Here is a 27,051-nt window from a genome sequence, read left to right as displayed (position 1 = left end):
TATGAATGGTCGTACCCGAACCGAGAGGTAACCCACTTTGATCTTTTCTGGTGGAACAGGGAGACTGAATGTTAATATAAGAGACGGTGTCGGTTCTTCTGTTCCGTTCTGCCGTCTCATTATACGCTTCACCTCAACAACATCTTGGTGGCACAGCTCGTCAACTATTTCAGAGATATCTATATCCAGAAGGTCTCTGCAAAAAATTACACCCCGGCTCGTATTTAGCGTTTTGTGGCATTCTGCGCTTATATTTATGCCACCCATACTACGGAGACGTAAGATAGATCGACTCTGCTCATCGTTGAATGTTTCAACCAGAATCGATCCGTCGCGTAATTTCCTGATATTCTTCGGGGAGCCACTTGCACCTGTTATGGTTTTGTTTATTAAAAACGGTGAGACCTTTTGAAGGGAGCCACCTTCCTGACTATTTTTGAGAACAACGAATCTGATATTTTTATATTTTGATTTTAAGAAATTCTGTTCAGTAGGACTTTTATCCTCGTCAGACGAAGCTGATCGAGGTCTCTTCGCAAGACTTAAAATGGTGGTTTTTTCAGATGGACCACCAACCATCATAGTGTTTATTATTGGAACTGAAATTTTGGTCCCACGAGTACCGGCGAAAAATGGACCACTCCAGCAGAGCGCACGCGTACTGGAGCTAGAGCTAAATACAACTGGGTTCGCCCTGGTGCCCAGAGGACATCGTTCGAGACTCACTACGTAGAGCCATTCACCCATCGGCACGATTTGTTCCCACCTTGGGTTACGGTTGCGTTTCGTAAGATGTCGCAACACCACCGAGTGTAAATGTAAGAAATATCAGTGTAGGTTGTTGTTGTGTAATTGTGTATGTGTGTATGTTGTAATTTATGTAGTGTTCTTGGTGTAGTATATGTGTAAAATGTAAAGTGTTCCGCAGCTCATTGTATAGTGGGAAGAAAAGCTGCGGAGGCTAGGCCCGTGGGGACGCCAACCCCCAAAGTCTTAAAGAATAAGACTCCCCGTCGGGGGATCTAACGCAGATGTTATCAGGACATGGCTGCTTTCGAGAATACTTACACCGCTTCAAGCACGATAATTCTCCAGAGTGCCCGTCCTGCCCAGGAGTCAATGAAGATGCAGAGCATGTTTTCTTTGTGTGCCCACGATTTTATCCACAGCGTGATCAACTCGAAAACATCTTACATCAAAGTATCCAACCTGAGACACTAATAGAAGCAATGTTGTCGTCAAAAGCCGCATGGAACGCAATAAGCACGTTTGCAACAGACGTCCTTACAGACCTGTGTTCCATTGAAAGAAAAAGAGCAAAGGACCACAACATCTAGAAGAAAAAAGTAATAACATCTTAGCTACCAGAAGGAAGAGCAGTAGCTAAATCCTCCCCCCCCGCGAAGTAATGCCTAACGGCGGATACCGTGGGGGATCAGAGCTCAGAGGATAGCGGAGGTTTTAGTCGGTATTAGCATTAACAAGTCACCTTTAAGTTAATGTTTGAGTCCGACATACCAGGCAAAACATCTAAGCCAGAGATTCGTAAAGGAATTTCCTTCGCTATATAAAAAAAAAACAAAAAAACACACACATGTGATAAATATATAATATGTACATAGATATACAGAATAGAATTCAAATAAAATGTATGAAGATATTTATTTCATGTTTCATTTAATATCAGAAGAAAATCATATCAAATTTAAACCATCTGAACCTATCCAGTAATCAATAAATTAGTATCACAAGATGATGAAGAAAATGAAAAGAAGTAATTTAATCTTTATTATTCCAATCACATAAAGAGTCCTTGTAGTGGATGCTTATGTTTTTCTGGCTCCTTTCAAGAAACATGTCAAATATTTGTTGAAAAATTTTCAAATGTCAGTATCCTATTAAAGAATACCATACATGATTTGGTTAAAAATTGACATTTAACAAGATTGGTTTTAAACACACAATGAAATAGGTGACCTTCCGTTATTACTACAGTGGCCATAGCCAATTCAAAGAAGAATTTCTGGATGTCCAAAAAATCTATACTTGATTTACCTATATCTTTTTCTTTATTATTAAGAAGATATCTCTGAAAGATATCAGACTTCTGAATAAGAATTCTGCTGGTGAGTTAATTTGGTACTATAATGTGGCTAAGTGAGAAAGAATTAAATTATTGAAAGCTTTTAATTGTCGGAAAAATAGATAAGCCTCCCCACATTTACATAAAAATTTTTGATGACTGAATTGATAAATGATAAATAAATGAGATGAATTAGAATATAGAAATGTGATTTAGAAGCACTGTCATGAAGTTGTGTGTGTGAACCAAATTTATGGTTTAAAACAAACAAAAATTGCCACAACAGTTAACAGTTAAATGTATCATCAAAGCATACAATATAAATTATAAAATTATGTCATATGTAGTAACTTTAATTATATTCATAGCATTATGCATGTAAAATATCATGTTTTAGTACATTTTACATTATGTAAATATAATGTTCGTAATTTTTTCTGAATACTTATAAATATAAAGAAATCATAAATATTCTATATAATTTAATAAAATATGAATATTGGAATTCAGGCCTTTGTTCTATTAGAAAATTGACGTTAGAAAATAACGTTGTTCATGTTAAAAAAAACTCAGTATTTAATAAATTGGTTCTTTATTGATTTGGAACTAAAATAAATAATTTATTTTTGAAGGGGGACCTGGTAATTTTAATTATGGGCATTGTGACAGTTAAAGTATGGTTTTCTAAAACACAAAAAATCTATTTAGTCATACAATTAATTTTAATAAAAGTTATATCTAACTGATGATAAATTTTTACAACGATCATATAATATTATGGATTTATTCTTTGTTTATAAGTTGTATAATTACCTTGCTAAAATCTGCATACATGAAACCTTGCTCAAGTCCAATGAAAACTGAAAGTGGTGCAGCAAGTTGCAATCGAGGGTCTTTAAATGTCTCTTGCATAACTCTGGCAGCAGCATGACAATCGGTCTTTTCTGCTGGATCTTGATGTATAAAAAGTTTAATATGATCCATAAAAGCAGCAGTTAACGCAACTCCCATAACTGAGCAACCAAGAAACACGCTAGCCAGCATGGTTGTTGTCTTGCATGGTAGGACATATTTATTATAAGCTCCACTATCATTTACAGAAACTGTGCCATATCTAGTGTCTGAGTATTCTACATTTGTTGTTAATGGACATGCCATACTTCCACAAATACGTTCATTACTACCAGTGGTTTTGAACATAGCATCGAGCACAAAGAAACTGTCATTTATATCTTTTATATTTGATGGTGATGTTGTTGCTGAAGCTGTGGTGGTGTACCAGAGAAGTAAGGAGGCTACAAAATTTCCTATGATTAGACCTAAATCTTGAGCTACATGAAGACCACGTGATAATCTTTCGATTATCAGTTCTCGTCTTGTAATGCCTGCTAAATATTCTATCTCATCTTCTTCTTCATCAGAAAGAACGTATGATAATTTGGATGCTAATGTCATTAAAAATGTTATTCTAGCACCTGCTAAAGGACCTAACCATATGCCCATGAGTAAATATCCTGGAATTAGAGTATAAACTCTTGGATATAAATGAACACCAAAGAAAACACATGTTCCAGTATAACTGAGAATAAGGCTCCAATTTGATCCAATTTTATGAACAAGGATTGGAGTTCCTAAGGATGACAATGATCCTAGTGCAAACAGTGTAGCAAGAAGTAGTGAACCTACATCTGCATTCAACTGAAATGAAGTAGGATTTAAAGAAGTATCTTCAGGAGGCCACCACCAAGATGATATTGAACCTTGTAGGGCAAACAAAGGAACAAATGCTGCTGTTATCATGGCATGTCCAAGGCAAAGAGCTGCAAAGTTACGGCAAAGAAGTTTGCGTGAATAAACTGGACCAAAACGAGAAGGTGTTGAGCGTACAACTGCAATCAAACGTCTTACTGACGATGTTCCTCCACTGCTGGACATTGATTCACGCCTCCTAGATGTTGTTGCTGTCGACATTAGCATGGCATTTTGAATTTGATGGTGAATTGTTGAGCTGGATCTTGTTGATCTACTAGACATTGGGGAATATGATGCCATTCTCTGAAAAATAAATTAATAATTTTTACTGGATATTTAGAAATAGTCATCAATATGCAAACACACTTAATATACCCTTAATACACATACACAAATCTAGTAGAGTATAATGAAATTTTATGCATTTTTTTTACCGTTCTGAGTAAGAAATTTCATAAGTATTTTATTACTCATTTTCATTGGACTAATTTTTTTTTTTTGATTACTGGGGCTTTTTTTTCTCCACTATAAAGAGACTTTACACTCATTGTTGTAACGTATAAATTAAATTTTAATTGGAATATGTTTAAAGCAACCAATAAAATTTGTTCACAATAATTTTATAAAAAAAATAAATAAAATAAAACAAAAACATTTCTAGTTATTTACTCAGTATAAATAGTGATTATAATAATAGTTAAAGAATACCTTTAGTTTTAAGACTGGACTAAAAAGAATTCTCTTGATCAAGAATAAACATAAAGTAACTTATTGGGTGTTAAAAAATTTTTAATTGGAAAGAATGAAGAAAAAGTGTAATTATTATTTGGTTTTGAGCACAATAATAAACTAAACATTTAAAAACCTGAAGTTTTCTCAATATCCAAGAATAGTATCGTGGTAAATAAAAGTATGTGAAATGATAAGGAATTGGCCTTGATATTACCCAACGCTAGTGGTTAAAACTTAATCTGTCCAAATACTCTTGAAATTATTTCTACTTTAATGAACATACCTATTTCTTATTTACTAATTTAGCTTTTTTATTGTATTCTATTTAAAAATATAATAAAATGTTTGTTATATAATTCAAGTAACAATTTTTCTGCTTAGAAAATTTTTTTTTATTAAAAATTTTGTCCTTACTCCTATGATAAAAGTTAAAACATATTTCTTATAGGACCTGGCTATAGAGACTACAGCTTTCTCTTTCTTACTCAGAGAAAGGAACTCTTAGTTGTGCCTCTTGCATCTTATATGGTCTCGATGTGTCATAGCTATAAGAAAAACTGCAATAGATTATGATGTACCTCTTTCTCTTGTGATACAATGATTCTGTCTTAACTCAGAAAGAGAACCTAATGCCTAATTTAAAAAAATGAACTAAAATATTTTATTTTGATGGAGTGAAATGATAAAAATTTAGAAAAATTGATAAAACTTTTATTTTAGGGAAGAGTTTTAATACTAACTACTCTTACGAACTAAGGTTGGAAAGCATTCTCTGCCTGATAACACCTGAGAGAAAAATATAGTGAAATGTTAAGTTGGTAGTTTAAAATAGTAAAAAGTGAAAAATGATAACAAAATATCAGTTATTTTGGGGTGGGGTACTTTTTTAGAAAGAAATTCAATGGCGCATTTCCAATGATATTTCTTATTTTACAGTGAGTGGGATACATCTTCATTGTTGCCTCTTGCATCCAAATCACAATTTGGTTTTGTCTATGATATTTTACTCTAGCAAATTCCTGTCCTCCATGAAAAGGTCAAAATTTAACTTTACAAGGCATTTTGGGGCAACCTTCCTTCCTTCTACCGGGAACAAAATAAAGTATTTTCAATTATTCCACATACCACCGAAATCATCTTTACCATACCAACAAGATGTATTGTCATTTCCATCCTCTGTGCAATGTCTTCATTCCTTATCCTGTTCCTTAAAGTAACCTTGGGTTATCTCTATACATTTTTTACTCTACAGTTTAATTTATCAACCTGCAATGATACTTCCAATGGTGTCATTTTTTTTTATAAGTATGGTAATTCTATGAATAAGATTTTTATGAAACTTTCTTCAACGTCAACAATCTTACTTTTAAAAAAAATTAAATGAATCTGTCTCCCTAACACACAAACTACCTCTCAAAATTTCATAATTATAGATAAAATGTTAATAGTAGTAGATGTAAAACAAAATAGATATCTGCATGGTTACACAAATCCATACATATAATATTATGCACAATTTTTTAGATTTTATGGTAATAAATTATATTTTTAAATGTTAGTGTTGAGGTGATTTTTTTAAGTGATACTAATATTTTTCCCTTGTTAAAAATTTCCTTGTACACTACAACAGGTAGGAAAATAAAAATATTAATAGTTAAAGTTACATTTAATAAACAATAGATTACTAAAAATAAACATTATCCGGATTTTACTTAGGATGAGTGGTTTGCATACTATTTAAATTTAGTAGCTATTGTTTATAGCAGATGGACATATTGCAAAGACGTTGTTATAGAAATTAAGTTCCTCTGGGATATTTTCCTGACTTTTACCTCTGGATGCAATTTTCCTGCCTTAATAAAGAGTAGTGATTGTAAATTTTCCATGGTTCCAAAATATCCTTTGTTCATTTTTAAATATACATAAATTATTTATCCAGATACGATAATACAGATGTGCATTGTAGGGGTTAGCTACATCAATCATCCATGGTCATGGATCATTATATCATCCACTGTACAGGTCATACTTCAATCATCCCTACCATACCTAGTTTGTTGGTATATTAGTCAGTTGTCTTTCTTCCCTGAACATTTTCATTCCTTACAATGCAAAGTCAAATTCATCTGGGCCAAAATCAAGTACAATCCTAAAATTCAGTGCTGATAAAACAAGAATAATAAGAATGGATTCAGAAAGAACTTAGTTGAAATTAAAAAAGAGATAATAATGATTACTTACCTCAAGAGGGAACTGATGAAATGTTGCTTTTTTATCGATGCAACCATGTGGATTGCTACCTGCACTGCGAGTGTGTTTCAGTGGACGGTGTTGGTTGCAATGTGGCAAATGTATACCTGTTTTACAATAACTCACTTCTATCCTTCCCTTGATTGTTATTTTACATATACTATCTTTATCATCATCTTTCGATAAAGCATGCAAATCTGGTAAACTTCCCATTGATAATTTAATTATTAATCATTTTAATCATTAATTAACAGTTTTTCTTTTAACGATTGTGTAATCAAATTTATCACAAGAATATGCTTATATATTTATATTTATTTCATTACATAATTTTTTCCAGTGTTATTATTGTCCTTTGAGCAAAGTTTCAGTCAATGAACTTTCAGCGGTGGCTGAAACAAAATGCACTACAATAATTTGATGAATAAAAATACATAATGATATTAATTGGTTCATACAATAAAATAAATAAATTAGAAAAAAAGACACTCAAGAATTGTTTACATTCAGTAAAAATCTATTGTCAAACACACATTTAAATTGTTAAACAATAACTATCAGCCAAGCCAAAACAAAAGATAAGTTTGCTTGTTAAAAAAAAGATGAACAAAATACTTAAGCTCCCACTTGGACTGACCAGTCCTCTTTTTGTCTGGACTGATTTTTGCAAAGTTCTATTGTATTCTTAATGTTCAATTTTTGTTTAATTTTATAAAATACAGGAAAAATATTTATTCTATTTATCATTAAGTATGCCAGCTGATACTTTTCTTTTTTCATGTTATTTTATCTACCACTCTAAGTAACTTTGTTACATATTTTCTGGATTTCTGTTTTGTTTAGGTCTTAGCATGCTTTGACTGTCCCAGCAATTAAAGTTAATGCATTTTTTTAAAAATAGTAGCCAACTCAAAATAATTGTAGAAAAACAGATGTAGCCATGATTGTGTTATCACACTTTAAAATTAGAAATCATGTGAAAGATTCATCAGTTTCAATTACTGGTGTAACTGATTGACACTGTAACTGATTGTACAGCTCACTGGATCGTGTTTTGTTGCAGAAGGTGATAAAACTACAGAGTTCATGCTGATCAGAGAGCAGTAAAATATAAGATATTGTTCCGATTTGTTCTTCTTCATACTGTTTGCTCTTTTGTTGGAACAATGGTAAATTGTTCAACAACTCAGCAGAGTTGTTTTTTATGCCATCACTACAACATATCCCTACTAACCCAGTATATTCTATTATAAAGAAAAGAAAGCAAAAAAAATCATTGAAAACATTCAACATAATAAAAACAAATAGATATAACATAAATACAAACATAACATAAATTACATAATGCAAATTAAATAAATAGATATTCTATTCTGATCAGTACATAATAATAAAACTAAAAAAAATAATTAAATTATTACATAAATATTTAATAATGATATCAAGCTCAGTGTTTTAGTAGTGTGCTTTAAAGCAAAAAAATATTCATTTAGTACTCGATTCTATTTAGTATCAGCGGTCTATATGATGTCGTAGCTCGCTACTTCAATATGATGTCTGGGTAAGAATCATAACCAAACATGACATTGTTGTTTGGGTATGTATCATTTTCCAGGCAGTAAGTGTAGAAGAAAATCGGCGGTGAGATGTGAGGGATGAGATAATGCACAAAGGTGCAACACAACTGCTGTTGATTACTGCGTCATTTTGGTTATGTACAAAAAATTGATGGATTGAAATATTTTTGTCTTGGACATAAATACTGAATAACCAAATAATAGTTAATGACCGAATAATAGTCTGTTAATAAGTATTTGTTCTTAGTATTAGTATTAGTCTTCTTCTATCATACAGAATGTTCTCACCATTACATGGTGAATATAAAATAAAAGTACTCATGATTCGTATGAGAGAGAAAAAAAAACAGAAGTTTAGAACAGAGCAGCCGTAATTTAATTTTCTAGATTTAAAAGAAGAGAAGGAAAGAAAGAGCTGCAATTGGAGCTCTTATAAGCTATATAATAATCGGAGCTATATAATATTAAATATTATATGTTCATATTATCACAATATTATAATTTATAAAATTATAATACGCTTATACCGTACGATGCGGGATAAAACATGCCAACCCCGTAGGGGAAGACACCCGCCTAGTGATGTTCCGGTCACCACCCCCTCGTTCCTAGCCCTTATGGGCTTTAACGGGAGTCGTCTATCGCCCTCTGACTTTTTACATCTCATAGTAACAAGCCTGGCCTTGTTGGGATGCCACTGATGTAAATGCCTCAGTAGTCATTTACATCGGTGATTAGTAACTCAGCTTTTGCCTTCGCTGTGGGCCTCGTCAGGACATCTTGAATGTCCTACTTCGTTTCCCTCTGAACTGGCTAACCGAGTTCGTGGAAGCACGAACCCCGCGCCTAGTTCTACTTTATCGAGCCAATTTATGTGAATGTCTCGAAATTCAAGGCAAATTTAAACACATCATACCACCAAAAAAGTTGCTCGCAACAATGAAATTTAGTCCCCTTACTGAACTCAACTTTGGTTCGTACCCCAGACTTAGCGGGGAAGAGACAGTAGTTAAATTAGTTGTTCAGTTCTTGCGCATTATTCCATTCTCCATATTTCACCATCACTTTATTTCAATACTTACTGCATGCAGCTGTTTATGTTTTCATATGTATAATTGTGATAATGTAAAAGTGATGTCTTTTATACTCCATGGAGTTTTTTGAGGAAAACATAATAAAATAAATACTGTTGTTTTAAGAGGAAATATAATTTATCTTATAAAAGTCTTTCGTAAGAAGAAATATAACAAGTTCTACATTTGTATTTGAATTAAAATACAAATCAAACAGGTTTAAAAAAAAAAGATTAAGGAATGGATCCAATTATTGATCAAGAAACTACTATTAGTTGTTTATTATCTTCCAACAGTGTTTTCTTTTCTTTTATAATACCATGAAAGGTCATAAAAATGAAAGAAACGATAATATTTATAAGAGAGCTGCTTCAATAAGCGTGATGAAATATTCAAAGACAATGAGACGGTAGAAAATAAATCCAAAAGCTGAAATGAATTCATGATTATATTATTTTCTTTATTTGTTATTTTGGATGACGGCTAATCACTCCTGGGTAATTAAGCGCAGAAGATACTGTTAGTGAAATAGAGAACAAGAAAACAGAAGAAATGGAAATCAGTGAAAAAGATGAGGGAGGGGTGATGAAAATGGTAAATGAATTTGCTGTCTGACATCATCCAAGTACTGAAGATGATAAGCGACTTATAATCGCGTCTGGCGTAAGCTCAACATAATTTTTATGTAGAGATTATTTTTAATTGCAATGAAAGCTTAGAAAAAACTGTGAGTGAGAATATTTGGCATCGTGGAAATTATAAAATGATAAAAAATAATTAATTTTTCGTTAAGTAACTAGTGGCAGTGTAAGTAAAGTTCCTCTTTACAGTGTAAAATACTGAATTACTGTTAATTACAAAAAATAACACTTTTTTATTTTCTATTATTGGTTAATTGTACATTAAACAAAAATAATGTTTAAAGCATGAAACAGTATTACAGACAGACATGTAATACTCTCTTAGTAAATTGAAAATATCTTTCAGAAAATTTAGGGACATTTAACTAAAATCCTAGAATTCGAATTTTTTAATGTTACTCTGAGTTTCGGAAATCAAATTAGGAAGTCTTACTGTACACTGTGTATACAAATAACAAAGATTCAAGAGGGTTCGTAACTGAAAATAACACACACACACGCGCGCTTGCACATTCGTGAACATTCTGTAAATAATTAATATCAATAAGTTTTTAGCTTTGTTTAAAATTATATTTTCTTCCACGTTTTTTGTTTGGTCTGTTTTGTTTTAAATAAAAGCCAAACTTCGTAAGACTTTATTTAAATAAATTTTCTAAATTTTTCACAACAGCTTTTGTCATAAAGTTTTTTTATTCGTTTATCAACAATTTTAGACAAGCTTTTCAAACCTAAAAAGTATGTGTTTTTCGATTTGAATTTGTTCGGGCTTTACAAAAAAATTGTAGGAAATATACTGGAGATACAATTCTGGGATAAATTTTTAATTTTTCAGGTCAGTAACCACCCCGTAGTTTATATCCCAAGAATTTTAGTGTACAGTGTGTAACTGTTGAAGCAGAAATCAGGGCGAAATTTTTGGCTGATTTTAATTAGAAAACAAAGTATTTACGGATCTTTGATTATGTAAATTTTTCTTTATTTTCTACAGATGAATACATTTTGAAACAATTTCCGTTTTTTCGTGAGACAGTACATATACGAGTATACTCGTGTACCTCATTTTTATATATACGTTCTACATACACGTATAAAAAAAAGGTTATTGTTTATTATTAACTTTTGTGCCTATATGTACATACAGAAACTAATAAAGTCTGAAAGATGCGTAATAGCGATGCCGGATCAGTGTCATCTAATATGAAAACTAATATCCAATCTAATTAAACTAATCTAATAAACTAATTAAAGCTCGAACTAGTCTTTATAAAGCTGTATATGAATGTAATACTAATTTACAAGATATTTTGTCACTTTTCTAGAAGGCATTGATGTAACAACGGCTAAAATAGCATAAAGTTTTGACAGGAAGAAATTATGGTGGCTTGACAAGACTTAGAAAGTTTTAAAAGTATGAAATTGATTGAAAATAGCCAAACGTTGCCCACACCTAAAAATAAAAAAAACAAAGCTGTTATGTGGAACAAAGTAAATTTTAATTCGTAAATTAACTATTAAAAAAGAGTACATAAGTAGAATACTTAGCTTTATTAACTGTGTTACAATTAATGATTTCCATATAAGAATAATTATGCTAAGTCCGGCCTTAAACAAACTGAATGTACAAATCAAAATAAATGTGTACTCGGGTACAAACTATAAAGTGTAATCGAAAATTTTAGTTCATTGTAAAAAATGAAACAGCACACACACACACACACACACACACACACACACACGACACAACACACTTACATATATATATGCAGTATTAAAGACACATTTTATTTCTCTATTATATTTGTTTTGTAAAAAATCGAAGGAAAAACCCATTACATAAATTTTTGCTTATTGTGCAGATTTTTATCTGGTTTTTTGTTTGCATGAACGGAAAAAGCTAATTAAAAACCAGCCTATTTAGGGGTGTTTGATTAAAATACTTACAAGTGGACCTATGACCTAGTGGAAATACGATTTTTGCCATTTATTCTCTCAGGTTGCTTTTACTATTAAAAGTAATGGTAAAAAAAATAATTAAAAACTACTCCAAATTTAATGAAAAAATATTCTAATTTATATTTTCAAGAATAATTTTAGTAAAAAACTTTAACAAATACTAACAATTTTCTTTAAAATTTTGCTTTTTTTAATTTCAAATTGGTAACGGGATGATTCATTGTCCTTTTCACAAACCTAAATTTTAATACTTAATTGACGATTCATTTTTAGCAAAATACGGTACTTTAAGCAATGGAAATAAAAAAATATATATATAAATTTGAACAACTTTAATAATTTATTATTTATTTAGCGTATGACACCAAAATACAACACCAATTACGGTAAAAAATTACAAACAAAGATTTAACAAATTAATATATGCTACTGATTCTGGAGTCGCCATCGGGAAATCTTCAGGGTTCCCTTAATAAGCTGTCCAAGGGCAAACTTCTGTGATGTGTTTAACAGTTTGATTTTCACCACACTCACAAAGGGGCGTCGGTGTTTTACCCCATTTATACAGGAAATAGGCGCACCTACCATGCTGAGTTCTTAAAGCTAGTTCGCCTCCACGTGATGCACTCTGGGTAACGCTAAATGAGCTAACAGATACTGGCGGTCAGACAAACCAAGAAGATAGGTTCTCCTGACCATGCAGACACAAGCCTACAGTATTACGAACAGCAGGCCATGTCGCTAGATATACCCAACAGTCCTTTTCAGGACTTGCCAACAAGAAATCTTGGACCTTCGGTCCGAATTTACCACATAAATATGGAAAGCATAGGCTATTCTAAGAGCCAGTATTTATCGAAACTACTGAAGAACGACAATATTGATCCTGGTTGTAATCCAGGAAACACATTGTAACACTGAGGAACAACTTTAATAAAATATATATATATATTTTATTTATATGTGTAATATTTTTACGGGAGTTTCTAGTCCATATATTTTTAAATACTTTTCTTTTTAGATTTAATCACTGAGAATATATTTTAGTAAAATATTTCACGGAAGATCTAGAATTAAACAAAATAAAATAAAAAAAAAAAAAAAAAACGATTTTAATAAAGATATGAATTTTAAAATATTAGATTATTTCAGTAATTTTTTTTAGAAGTAAATTTAAATTGTGTTAACTGCTACGGTCATTACGTTATGCATTGAATTTGTTTATTTCATTGTACTGGTTTATTTCTACTTTTGGCATTTTATCTTTGCTTCATAGACTTCAATTTCAAGATAAAAATGGGATTATCTTTGAATAAATTTATGAAAAGAAGTAATTGGAATGATGGAAAAGGATGTTGCACACTTTTTTCTATAATGCATGCGGTTTACTTATTGTTGCAACTGACAACGTAACACAAACGACTGAATTTGCACAATTTGTCTGACAGACGAAAATTGATTGCATTTAAATGATACAAATAATATTGCAGATAATGGTCTTCCGAAAATATTTTATTGTGGATGAACAACCGAAAATAGTGTTGCAAAAATTTAACTGGTTGTTGTGAAATCACAAGAAAATATTTTGCCATTGGATGAATTTTGGAATTGTTTAGATATTAACTTTTTTAAATAATCTCATATTTCAAATACCATTTGCTAAATGAACAAGAAAGTTTGCAGATGATACGTTAAAATTGCAAATCATTAACTTATCTTTGAGTTCTGAACTGGAAATTTTCTAATTTTTATCTGTAGTCTAACTTTTCATTTTACTATTTTTTTATTTTTTTTATTTGCTTTTTGCATGAAACAAAAACTTATGTTGTTGCATAATTTGCTATTCGCATAAAAATTTTATAGTCACCAAATTTTGGTTTTAAGTTTCATCAAACTTTGGTATAGTTGATAATTTAAAAAAAAAATTTAGTTAGCAATTATCGTACGTCCTATATAAAGTTATAGTAATATAGTAATAGGTTATGGAATAAAGAAACTCTAAATACAGTTCAAGTAATGAATTCCCCTATAGAAAGAACTAATAATAAGCAACGAATTACTGCACTAAATTATTTTTCAAGGTGATTTAGACCAATATATTTTGTTAAAGTGCTTCTTATGCTAGTAGATTAAAAAATATTGTTTCACAGGATATCCAAGCACTCTCACAAAATGTCAAGATATGTCTCTTACTAACGTCGTTAAAATATTTCATAAACAACTTAGAATACTTTGTCTGAAAATTTTTTATATTTTTTGTTTATGTAAGCATCCTAAGTGATAAATCCGGATAAACAATTTTAATTTCAAGCGGGTGTAAAACCCATTGACCTCGTGACCGATTATCAATGAATAATAATTATATCGATCGGAATGAACTTTGGAACTATCCCGATAGATGAATAGCCCCTCCCTAAAAAGAACTTTTGGATCCACGCCTAGTCCGAAATCCTAAATTGCTCTTAAATCATTCTCAATGTAGAGAACACAGTTTTTTAGTAAACCTATCTACCTAAGATTTATTGCAGCACATTACAGTTAGCTACTGCAATTTATCTATTGCTTACGGGTTATAATTTTATAGAGAATTATAAGAAATTCAATTTTTTTTTTAAATAGAAGGAAATATCAGAAAATGAATAGTATATAGAAATTTTAAATTTAAAAAAGCTGTATTGTTAGTAATATAATATTACTCTTTGTATTACGATTCAGAATATCATTTACAATTCATAATATTTAAAGTAGGAGACACATTTATGCTTCGTATTTAAGAGTAAATCGATTGTAATTCTTTCAGGTCGGATATGTTCTCTAAACGTTGAACAATAAAATAACTTTCTGAGGAATAACAGCCCAAAAATAAACTGCAATAAGGAAATTTACTTCCAGGTAGGACTGTAATAAAACGACAATAGCATTAAAAAGTAGAGAGCTAACCTGTTTTTATTTTTAGGGAACAATTAGTAAAAGGTTTATAAATTTATTAAATAATATTAAAAATTAATAAAATCTACCTTACCAGCACAACGAGATTACCTCTAGATCTTTTGGCTCACTTGAAAGCCATCATCAGGAGTTAAAAATATTAAATAAATGTCAAAAATTAAAAAGTCAAAGGTTAAAATGCGGTTAAATGGAATCTAAATGAGAAAAAAAGGATAGCCGAAGTTAAAACCCCGAGATTAACTGGCTAAAAAATAAAAGAGTCGATTCTTCAGCGGAACATCAATGAATGTTTGTCAAATATCCTTGAGCTCTAACGCTTGGCACATGATGTAGATCCAATTTGTATGCAAGAAACACATTTCCGCCGAGATGAAAACTTTAATTTAAAAAGATATAAGAGTTATCGGCGAGACCATCCGCCAAATATAAGAATTAATGGTGGAGTAGCCGTATTGGCGTCGAGTAGAGCTACCACCAAAGCGGTTGAAATAAACACAAATCTGCAAGCGGTCGCAATCAGAATGAAGCGTCCGTTGCAGATTACTATCTGAAACATATAGTTACCGAATTTTGATTACAAGGAGAATGACATAATACAATTAATTGCTCAGCTTCCCCCAACCATACTACCAATGGTTGACTTCAACACACACAATTCTGTTTGGGGGCCGAATCGATTAGTCCCCGGAGAAGAGAATTGTAAAAGTTCCTTTTAAATTCTGACTTTATTATTTTAAATGACGGTTCAGGACCTTAATGCCAAAGATGATTCGACGTCCTGAATAAATTTAACTTTTATAAGCGCTTCGATGCATCGAAATTCTCTTTAAAAGTGTTATATAATCTTCACGGAACTGATTATTTTACGGTATAAATTACAACTGATATTACAACAAATATTCGGGAAGTAGAATTACTAAAGATGGACGAAGCAGGAGCGATATAAAACGCCGAATAGCACAAGCGAAATGAGCCTTCAGTCAGAAATATAATTTGTTAACATCAAAAATTAATTTAAATGTCAGGAAAAAACTTTTGAAAGTATATGTTTGGAGTGTCGCTTTATATGGAAGTGAAGCTTGGACAATCGGAGTATCTGAGGAGAAAAGATTAGAAGCTTTTGAAATGCGGTGCTATAGGAGAATGTTAAAAATCAGATGGGTGGATAAAGTGACAAATGAAGAGGTATTGCGGCAAATAAAGAAGCATTTGGAAAAATATAGTTAAAAGAAGAGACAGACTTATGGGCCATATACTAAGGCATCCTGGAATAGTGGTTTTAATATTGGAAGGACAGGTAGAAGGAAAAAATTGTGTAGGCAGGCCACGTTTGGAATATGTAAAACAAATTGTTAGGGATGTAGGATGTAGGAGGTATACTGAAATGAAACGACTAGCACTAGATAGGGAATCTTGGAGAGCTGCATCAAACCAGTCAAATGACTGAAGACAAAAAAAATTACAAAAAAATTTTTTCCATCTCCAAAAGATGGTTGTTTGATAAGACACACTGGACGAGTTTCATTGCTAGTATGATACTCCGTGAAACAACTGGAGTTATCAAAGCTGATGTCGACGCTATAACTAATGCCATACATGACTCGGCATCAAGATATATTCCCAAAACATCTGGAAAACTCAAAAAGCGACTCGTTCTGTGGTGGAACGATGAAATAAATGAAGCTATTAAAAGGTAGAAAAAAGCGTATAACGCCTTTAAGAAACGTCCAATACTAGAAAATCTAATTGCCTTTAAAAAATACAGGGCGTAAGCAAAAAGACTTACGATAGATGCTAAAAAACGATCCTGGCAGCAATACGTATCATTCATTAACAGAAATACGACTGCGTCAGACGTTTGGAAGGAAGTGAAGTCTGTGGACGTATAACCTTTACTTCCATAACTTGCCTTCAATATGATTATGAGCTTATAGATACTCTTAACGAAATTGCAGTAATATTAGCCAATCAATTCAAAGAAGCTAGTAAAACGGCTAATGATGAATTCTTTAAAAATCAAAAAAAGACCTTCAACAGAAAAAATATTGGAAAATGGCATAACAGAAGGCTCGCCGCCGAGCGGTACTTTGTTCACAATCGCTATCAATAAATAGATATTAGCCATTCCAACAGAAATCAGCAAAAGTGTTTACGTCGACGATTTGGCAGAGCATATGCCAGCAACATTATAGTTATGGTGAAGTATAAATTGCAACGAGCGATAAACGCCCTCAAGGAAGTTGTAAGGAATAATGGTTTCAAATTTTCACCAGAGAAGACGTGATATATACACTTCTGTAGAAAGAGAACTTCTCATCGTAGTCCTGTTTAAAAATCGATGACCATCCAATCCAATACAAGGATAATATACTATTCTTAGATCTACTATTAGATAAATCCCTTACTTGGGAACTACATATACAGGACTTGATTTTTAGATGCTAGAAAGCCGTAAACATCATTAAATGATTATCAAATATCAACTGGGGCTCAGATAAAGAGATATTACTGCAGCTATATAAAATACTGGTTCAATCGAAGTTCGATTAGGGGTGTATTGTGTATTTATCCGCTACAAAGTGGCATCTAAGAAAGTTACACGTAATACATAACAACGGAATCAGATTTGCCCCAAGCGCTTTCCGTACAAGCCCGGCGACTAGTTTAATGTAAGAAACCGGCATACTGCCACGTTATAGAAAATAAATTTTATTATTAAGAAATGCAGCGGATATTTATGGACCTTTACTATCTATAGAAACCATAAAATTTTAATAACATTCCTTTGGCTGCATTATATGTATGTCGTGCTACGTATTCAAACCAGCCGGAATACTATTGTGAATTAACAACGAAATACGGAATTGCTTTACCGAGTACATTAGAAATTCCTTCAAGAGAAACACTTCCATAGATTTTATCAGCCGTAATCACAAAATTAGATCTCTCTTATGGAAAATTAAAAGAGAAACCATAAGTGATCATTCTTTGTTAATCACAGCATTCTTTGTTAATCACCAGTAGTTATGAAGAATACATAAAACTCTATACTGATGGTTCAAAACCGAAAATAGTGTTGTATACTCTACATACATAAATGAAGAAACACATTCATGAAAACTGCCAGATATGGCAAATGTTTACTCGGCAGAGCTCATTGCTATACGGCAAGCTCTTCGCTACACAGAACATTTCTGTGAAGATAGAGTGCTTTCCGACTCCGTTATTAAGCGCACTAATTGCTACTCGGAACAAGAACATTTAGAATGTCCTCATCGGAAATATCCTATCCATTCTGTACGTATTGAATCGACGGGGACAGCGTTGTGTACTTGTGTGGACTCCAGGGAATTCTCGTATCGCAGGAAATGAAAGCGCATACGAAGTGCCAGAATGGCGACAATTTGTGAGAATATGGATGTAATCCCTATTCGTGTGGCAGATGTTAAAAATTGTCTAACATTATCAGAAAACGTGAAGTAATGAATGGAGATGACTAAATATGAAATTAAGTGCAATTAAAACTTCTCAATACAAATGGAAGAGCGACGCGAAACTGACTTGTTGAGAACAAGTGGCGTGACCAGACTCAGAATCGGCCACATACGAATAAGAAATTTGTATTTGTTAATCGACGAAGAAAAACCAGTTTGCAATATATGTGATAAACAGCTGTTAAAACATCTACTCGAAGAGTGTACAAAATATGAGGTCTTCAGAACGAGGTATGAACTAAGAAATAATATTACTGCCGATTTAGAAAATGGCAAAGAAGAAAAGAAAGTCGATTATCTACATGTCAGCGGAGTACTAACAAGTTTATTAAGTCAATATGAGTTAGTTTGACTGAGAATCCTGTATGTGAAGGTACTTTTTCCCGAACATATATTTTCTAAAGTATTCGTGGGATTGCCAAGACTCGTATTTTTTTATTGTTCTGTGTTAATGTTTTTAATTTAATTTTTGTGTGTTTTTACGTAAATGTCAGAGCCGTTTACACCTTCTAAGTATTATATGTCTGCGTTTTGTTTTAAATGTTTGATTTTATGTTTATTTTTGTGTTTTTAATTAAAGTGTAAGGGCCCTTCACGCCCTTAACATATGACGATCCTGCTGGTGATTTAGAACCTTTTTGAAAGAATGTGACGAGGGCTAATGACCATAGAAGTCGATTCCCACATAATCAAAAAAAAAAAAAAATAAATAAATAAACAATAATAATTTTTAATGGCCTACACATCTCACTTTTTAGTCATCCACTGAAAATTAAATTCTGGGAAGTTGAAGTGATCTAGACAGGGAGAAAGTGCAACAGAACATTCCAAAACATAATATATTACACAAAGATATGATAATAACTAATACGTTTAAAATATCAGAAAAGCAATCAGTAATCATGCAAAATTAAAAATAATATCCACATGTAATAGTAACAAGAATAATGTGGCAGAACTAAAACCCTGGTCAACATTCAAAACAACTTACAATATTATAAGGAATTATACTACGGAACACTTATTACTTTTAAGCAGTGAGTTTACTTATTATTGAAATGCCGTTAACAATATCCACAGAATCAGGAAGGTAAACATTAATTCTATTCAAACACCTTGCCAAAGAAATCAAAGAAGCTGGCTGCTGCATTCAAAGAAAAAGGCATTTTTTTCTGATCTAACAAAAGGCCTTCAAAGATTGGTATTTGTTACATCGCTAATAAAACTTCCTTTGAATACCTCAGTAGCATACATAACATCCTTAAACAATCGTAAATTTCTCAGAAAATTAAGATTGATTCTAGAAACTACACTGAACCTTATAATCAGAATACACTTGAACAAAACCTCTATAAGACAAAAATGAATGACGTCTCTAGACAGCCTCAATTAATTTAGAAATGTAGTCTCTATTTTTAATTACATATTGGGGCGCAGTGTTCAAGAGCTGGACTGTCCGTTGTCTTGCACAGATAAAAATAATAATAATAATTACTATTATTATTATGTGGATATCGGCGTTTGGGGAAAACTCTTCTAACAACATTCTTTAGGCAATATTGCCTGAGAAGGCTTGGGATTCGGTATCGGCTTATGTCGAATGGGTTCTGAGACGTAAGAAGAAGGATGGGTGCTTAGTGGACTCCTAGATGTCTAGGAAGGTGAAGTAAGGCAATAGATAGCGCGTTCCGGACAGAAGTAATGGGAAAGCGGTCCCGGCCCCGGGCGAACGTGAGTGAAAAAGGGGATTTTAGTAGGTAAGACTCTCGCATGATTACAAATCAGTACACCACCACTCTGTTGCCTTACGGTTTTCCCCTCTTCCAAAAGAAAAAAATGCATCTGTCATAAAAGTTATTCGGTCATATTTTTAAAATTTATTCAGGTGGCTCATTCTTTCTTCAGTCTGTTACTGGTACCCACAACTATAATCTTAAACTGATTCGTGTTTTTTTTAACTAAACGTGTAATTAAGTTAATCGGTAGAGGGAAGTAGTAGTACACGTTTATGTCCAACTGTGCAATAAAACTAATCAACAATGTATATATAGTAATTCAATTTTACTTGGCAAATGCTTAAATTTCTAGGTAAATTTGTTTAGATGTTTAATTTGAGGGGATCTTTGGTTTTTAAAAATAAAGTTCTGAAATTTAAATCAGAATTAATGCTTCATCTTGAAACTGTATCAAAATTTCCTCACGTAATTGAACATAAAAATTCAAATTATCAATAAGACAGCCATTTTATATATAAAAGCATTCGATTACCGTTGCCCTAATCCACGAATCAAGTACACGGTTTATATCAGATCGCTAAACAAAATGAAATATAGATATGTTCAGCCTTTCAAGCGGCACCTTCACTCTGTGCACCACAGGGACTGTTTAAACACACAGGGTTGCATCATTACCCTCAAAGAAAGTAATTTTCACTGACGGTTTTTGTACTTCTGGTGTATTACATACAACGGTTATAAGAGAGGTAGTTAGAGACAGTCTTGTAAAACAAGAAATTAATCTACTCCTAACATGAATTAGGAGAATATAGGCCTATTTAAAAATAATACATTAAATCAATAAAGATTTAAAAATATGCAGAGCAGTAAGAAAAAGTTAAAAAGAGTACTATGGGGAAATAAATTAATTACAGAAGTCATTTTAATGGTGGTTAGGTTAATACAAGCGTTGGTTTTCATATTTCTTTTTCTTGCTACGTAAACTTACTAATTCATGTATTTGAAACCCAGATCTAACATCAAGCGCAAAATAAGCAATTACAGAAAATATGTTTAATACAAGGGTTATAAAAAATAAATAGAAGAAAAGTACTATACGAAAATTGGACTAAATAATTTAAAAATAAAATGTTATGCCGATTAATTTATCTTAAAACAAGTAAATAAATGTGTAAAGTGTTACAAAAATAATTTAAAAGGGGTATCTTAATACTTATCATTAATTTGTATTGTTCTTTTATAAAAAAAGAGAACTTGCTTATAGAAAAGTTTATGATTACTTATTGTAATATATATTATTTACAATTTATTGATATTGTCTGTTCGATATATACTGTGCAGGATATGCTACAATACAACACAATAAATAGAGCACGTTATAAGAAAGAAAGTGTCTGGGTTATTAGTAACCGACTGACAAAGTGCAATAATAAAACTTGGTGATCATCAGTTACAATGGGTTAACAAACATAGACATACGAATACATACCAGTAAACCTTTTAGAAGCTTTCTCCAAAAATTCCAAAAGTAATAATTCAGAGTTTACGAGTATAATAAAATGTTGGTAGAATAAACGTGTTAATAAAAATTCTGTTAATCTATCTGAGACTATAGCTTGAAATTAAAAACAGGAAGGACTGAAAAATCCTAAAATTCGGAAATGAGCTTTGTTAAAATATAAAATATTCAGTCAATTGAAAAGAAAATCAGCTAAAGGAATTTATTTATTTACTGCTCTAGAAAATTTGCAGTAGCGGTATTTATTTGAAATTATGACTTTTTCAATTTTTCTAAACTTTACGGAATCATCTACTAACATAGAGTTAAGCAAGTGATAAGGATATTCTATGAATGATGCTAAAAAAAATGATGATCTTTGCAACAAAAGTTTATTTAAGAAATATGCAGAAAATTAAAAAAATAACGGGCGATTCAAAAAGGACTTCACAACTTTAAAAGTATATAAAAATTTATTGAGATAATTTACAGATTCAGTTGAGGTCTCATTTCGCAGAAAAACACATTTGTTACCCCACACTCTGTAGCCAACAAATAACTTCTGCAGCTGCAGTGGTAATTCGAAGTCTTATCTCAACAAGATCAGCAGGCAAAGGTGGTAAATAAACCTGATTTTTAATGAAATCCCACAAGCAAAAATATAGCGGGGTCAAATCTCAGGAGCGAGGTGGCCATGCAATTGGACCTTCACGGCCGATCCACCGATCGGGACCGGGACTCGAGTATCAAAAAAATCTCGGACTTCTAGGCGGTAATGAGGTTGTGCCCCGTCTTGCTCATAGTAATAGCGTCCATCTTGGTAATCATCGTCTAACTGAGGAATTAGAACATTTTGAAGCATGTTCAGATAAACGATATCACTTACGGTTGACTCCTGAAAGAAAAACGGGCCATTCTGTCTGGAAGAACAACCTGTCCCGACGAAGGTTTGGGGCCAAGAGTAAATTGTACGCCTACTAGGAGACTCCCTACTGTACTCCCTACGAAAATTACATTGAACTACAGTTGCTAACTACAAATAGTGAAACCAAAACACACAGCGAGCACGTTCCGTCCCAGTAAACGTATTGGTGACAGCGCTGGTGGCCGAATTCGGTAATAATGAACTACGTGAGCCAAAACTCGATGTGTTTTGCTATGAATGAAACCCCAACTGAATCTGTAAGTTATGCAAATAAATTTTTATATACTTTTAAAGTTGTGAAGTCCTTTTTAAAATACCGTATACCAATCAATATAAAAACGAAACGGGAATTCCTCGTTAGTTAAATTTCATTCTCACCTTAATTAAATGAGATTTTTGGTACCATCTGCGACTAACTGGTTACGTTAGCAAAAAAGCCTTACGAACAAGTACTTTTCTTAAATATACTAATGGTCAAAACATTAAATGTATGACTAAAAACGATTAAAAACAAATTACAAGGTAGGTTTAATTCATATACAACCAGAATTATATGAGTTTTTTTAAAGTTTGGTAACCGAACGAAAAGTTAGCAGGTGAACTTTTCAATGTGACATTTAAAAACAAAATATGAACACGGTTAAAAAAATGGATTGTACCGATTAATTACGGTAAAAAAACCGGTAAATTCTTGAATATTAAAATTCATGTGCAATCTTAGTTACTTGAGGTTGAAAGTAACATTTGCTAGTTTTCTTGTTCAATTTGCAAATGATATTTTAAACATAAGACATTTAAAAAATAAACTGCATCATTCAATGACGATTAACAAAAGAAAAATTTTCCTGGGCAGTTAAAATTAACGTACAATACGTAGAAACGTACATGTTTAGATTCCATCTGGCAACTTGCTGGTAACAGTTAGTAGGAGTGTAATACTTAGTACAATAACTGGTAACACTTTGTTCAATACGAAAATTTTCAAAAAGCAATATGAAAGTTTTAAAAAATGAATTACACCGACCAGTTACGGTTAAAAAACCAGAAATTCCATAATAGTTCAGATTCATAAAGATGCATGTTAATGTTTTATCCGCTAACTTTCTTATCCATTTACCAGATGGTAGGGTTTATGTGAAATATAAAATACAATAAACTGAGTAAAAAAAAAAAAATCATTAAATTACTGTTAAAAACGGGAAATTGTGCATTTAAAATAAATATTTAATTCTGATTTTTTTCTAATTGAATATACGTAAAAAACTTGTATGAATATTAAATAATATATAATTAAAAATTATATTCCTTTAAAAAACCTAAAATTAGGTTTACATCTGCCTACATTTATTAAACATTTGAACACAGAATATACTTAAAAATCGTAAATCTAAAACGAAGAGAAAATTTATGATAAATTTAAAATAGAGGTGAATTTAAAACAATATATAAAACGATAAACTTCTTATCGGAAAAGTATGCGGTACAAATATATTATGTAAAATTTATATCTTATAACTGAAGTGAAATGGGATGTAATACTTCATTAAGTTAAGTCCCTGTGAAAGCTTTAGGTTGCTTTGAAAATGAATTTTCATTTACACTGATCCCTCAGGTACTTACTGCACGTGTGTAATTCAAATCAGAGAAATGTTATCTATTTTAAGTTTCCAAGGCGAAATAGAATATGTTGAAAGACGTAACTAAAATTACTTTTTTCATTACTATAAAACACTTAAAATTATATTTTCAACATTTAATTTAATTTTAATCAAAGAAACCTATTTAGTTTATTTCTTATTTATTGGAACAACGGGTTCGTAGAAGGAAAGTCAAGAAATTTATTTATTCTCAATTTTTTTCCCGGTCTTTTTAGCTCTAGAGTTATGCTGCACGAAGAAAAGTATGGTAATCAGCTAAAAAAATGGGATATAGGTTGTTTTATTATTTGAATGATTTTTCTTAAAATTTATGATCGGTGTGTGTGGTATCAAATTGTGCAGTCGAGGTTGAGGATTGCTGTCATGTTTAGTTTATTATGATTTTTTAAGCTATTTATTAGTAAATATTATTTTTAAGATTGATGCACCATTATACAGTTTAATTGTGTGAAATATTGTCAGTGCTTTAGGTTGAACAATTCGAAACAGGTTTCGAATTAAAAAATAACATTCTACGAGTCGGTGCGTGGAATGTTAGAAGTTTAGAAAAGGTTGGTAAGCTAAAAAATTAAAAAAATTCTATTGAGGATACGTAAAATAAATTAAATGTTTAAAAGATATAATTTGATTTGAATAATTATTATATTTTTAGTTGACTCAGACTGAAACAAAAGTAGGTGATTATAACAACTGAATAGTCAATGATAATTCCTTTTCATGTTGTAACCCTTATAAAACATTTCAATTGGGGACAGCCTTACTGTTCCTGCCGTGACAGCCCTCTTGGCACTGATCCTTGCGTTCATTTATAGTGGATCCTGCTTGTAGATATTTATTTACATTTGTGAAAGTTATATGCAAATTTTAGTTAGTTTCTACGAGATTAGGTTTTAAATTTGTAAGAGTATTGATACATTTTTTATGAATATCCAACCATCCGGTACGGTTAAGAGAGGTAGGTCTTACAGCCTTCGACATCGTTAATTCAGGAACCTAAGTTAGACGAACCGTGGGAGAAATGGAGCTTAAGCAAGAGCCTGTTACGTTGGAGAACATAACCAGAGTTATTTAAAATAATTATAAGTTACTTGAAAATTCAATGAATTCTTTAATTAAAGAATGAAGCGTTTAATGAGGAGGTTATACAGCTTTATTCAAACTTTTTCATACAAAATAAATTGAATGAGCTAGAAAACAATTTTCGTCACAACAACTTTGTCTGTTAGCAATTAAAATATCGTAAGAACGAAGATACCAAATGCGGTTATAAAAAAATTCTTTATTAATTTTTTGTCAGAGGGACGTCATCTGGACAAATAGAGCTCACGTATTAGTCGTTAAAGGGAGAAAAAAGCCGATCTTTGATCATTTTCCGGATGTTTAAATGTTTTAGTGCTTTATTAAAAAAGCTGACAACACAGTTGTAGGACTTTCCCGTTACGCCGATTTTTTTCTGATGCACGGCTTACACACACAACTTAATTTAAAATATTTATAATTTTATTTAAATGTAATGTTTTTTTTTTAATTCAATGATTCTAACTAAATCGCGGGTGTGGCGGTACTAACGGCCACTTTAAATGTGATTCATCCATTTAATTCTACCTTTCACCTGTGCCGTCACAACATGAAGACTACAACAGCTGTACGTCAGTACTACACTAGGGCTCCTTGTGGTGAGAGGGGGTACTATTGACGCAGTACATCCACTTAGCTACTAGTTTATTTAGAACACTTTTTTGGTGTGGAAGTACAATTTTGCAAACGTTTCTTTGCAGATATTACTCGTTTTTATAGTTAACAAATCTGCCTAAGAAAAATAAGACCTTAATTAGAGGAAATCTCGAGATGATGACCTTACTGTACAACCTCACTCCCTTAACCTTTTAAGTTGAAAATTTAATGGCATCAACGCCCCTTGTATAAAAGAAATCTGATAAAGTTTGATCAAAATCGGTCCAGAAGTTCTGAAGATATAAAGAGTGCGACACCGAACACACACGTATGTACGAACGTCTGGAAAATTTCCATCCGGTTTTTTGGGTTCCGTAGGTGTCAAAACGTCAAGATCCGGTGAAAACCGCATATGCCCAATTTGAACCGATTACAATAATTTCCCTTCTAAAGCTGTAGCTCTGCTATAGACGGGAAAGCAATAATTTAGTTGGGTTTAATGAAACTGCATATGGTGTCGCACCATATGCTCTAAGTATGGACGGCTTTTGAAAAATTGAAACTGGCTTTCAGTAAGGCTAAACATAATAAGGCGTCAGGGTGGGAAAGAATTCAAACCGATTTCTATACGAAAGCTGGTAATGGACATCTATAGTGTGTATGAAACTGTTTAACCGAATAGTAGATGAAGGCGAGGTTCCGGTTTCATTCGAAAATCTATATCTTTCCTTTGTATAAGAAGGGTGCTTTAAATGCGGTGGAAAATTACGGAGAATATTGTTTTTCAATGCCATCTCAAAACATTTTTCGGGAAATTCAGTTAATTAAGCCGGAAAGAAAGGTAATCAAAAATGATACATTGAGTGAATATCTAGCGGGGTTTAGAAGGGGGCATTCGGCAGACGTTAATGCTTTAAATTTATTTCATTTTGACCACGGGAGTTAAATGCGTTCTTTATATATATTTAAAGGCAGCTTACGATAAAGTTTGTAGAGATTATTTCCTTTAAAAAGAAAATTCAATCTAGGGTTAAGTTTTAGGATTTTACAGACGGT

The 27,051-nt window shown here is 32.0% G+C and overlaps 1 protein-coding gene across 1 annotated transcript in view; it reads right to left on the bottom strand.

Annotated features, from left to right (window-relative positions):
- LOC142322647 (protein unc-93 homolog A) overlaps positions 1-7,030 on the bottom strand; it is a 30,838-nt gene extending 23,808 nt beyond the window's left edge. The window contains exons 1-2 of the mRNA XM_075361725.1: positions 6,809-7,030; positions 2,897-4,138 (exon numbers count right to left, since the gene is read on the bottom strand). Of these exons, the coding sequence (XP_075217840.1) occupies positions 2,897-4,138; positions 6,809-7,030 (1,464 nt within the window). The remainder of the gene's footprint in view (positions 1-2,896; positions 4,139-6,808) is intronic.
- Positions 7,031-27,051: the final 20,021 nt, after the last annotated feature.

The sequence above is a fragment of the Lycorma delicatula genome, chromosome 4 (genome assembly GCF_047948215.1).
Source record: "Lycorma delicatula isolate Av1 chromosome 4, ASM4794821v1, whole genome shotgun sequence".
NCBI lineage: Eukaryota > Metazoa > Arthropoda > Insecta > Hemiptera > Fulgoridae > Lycorma > Lycorma delicatula.
This window is presented reverse-complemented; position numbering and strand designations above follow the sequence as displayed.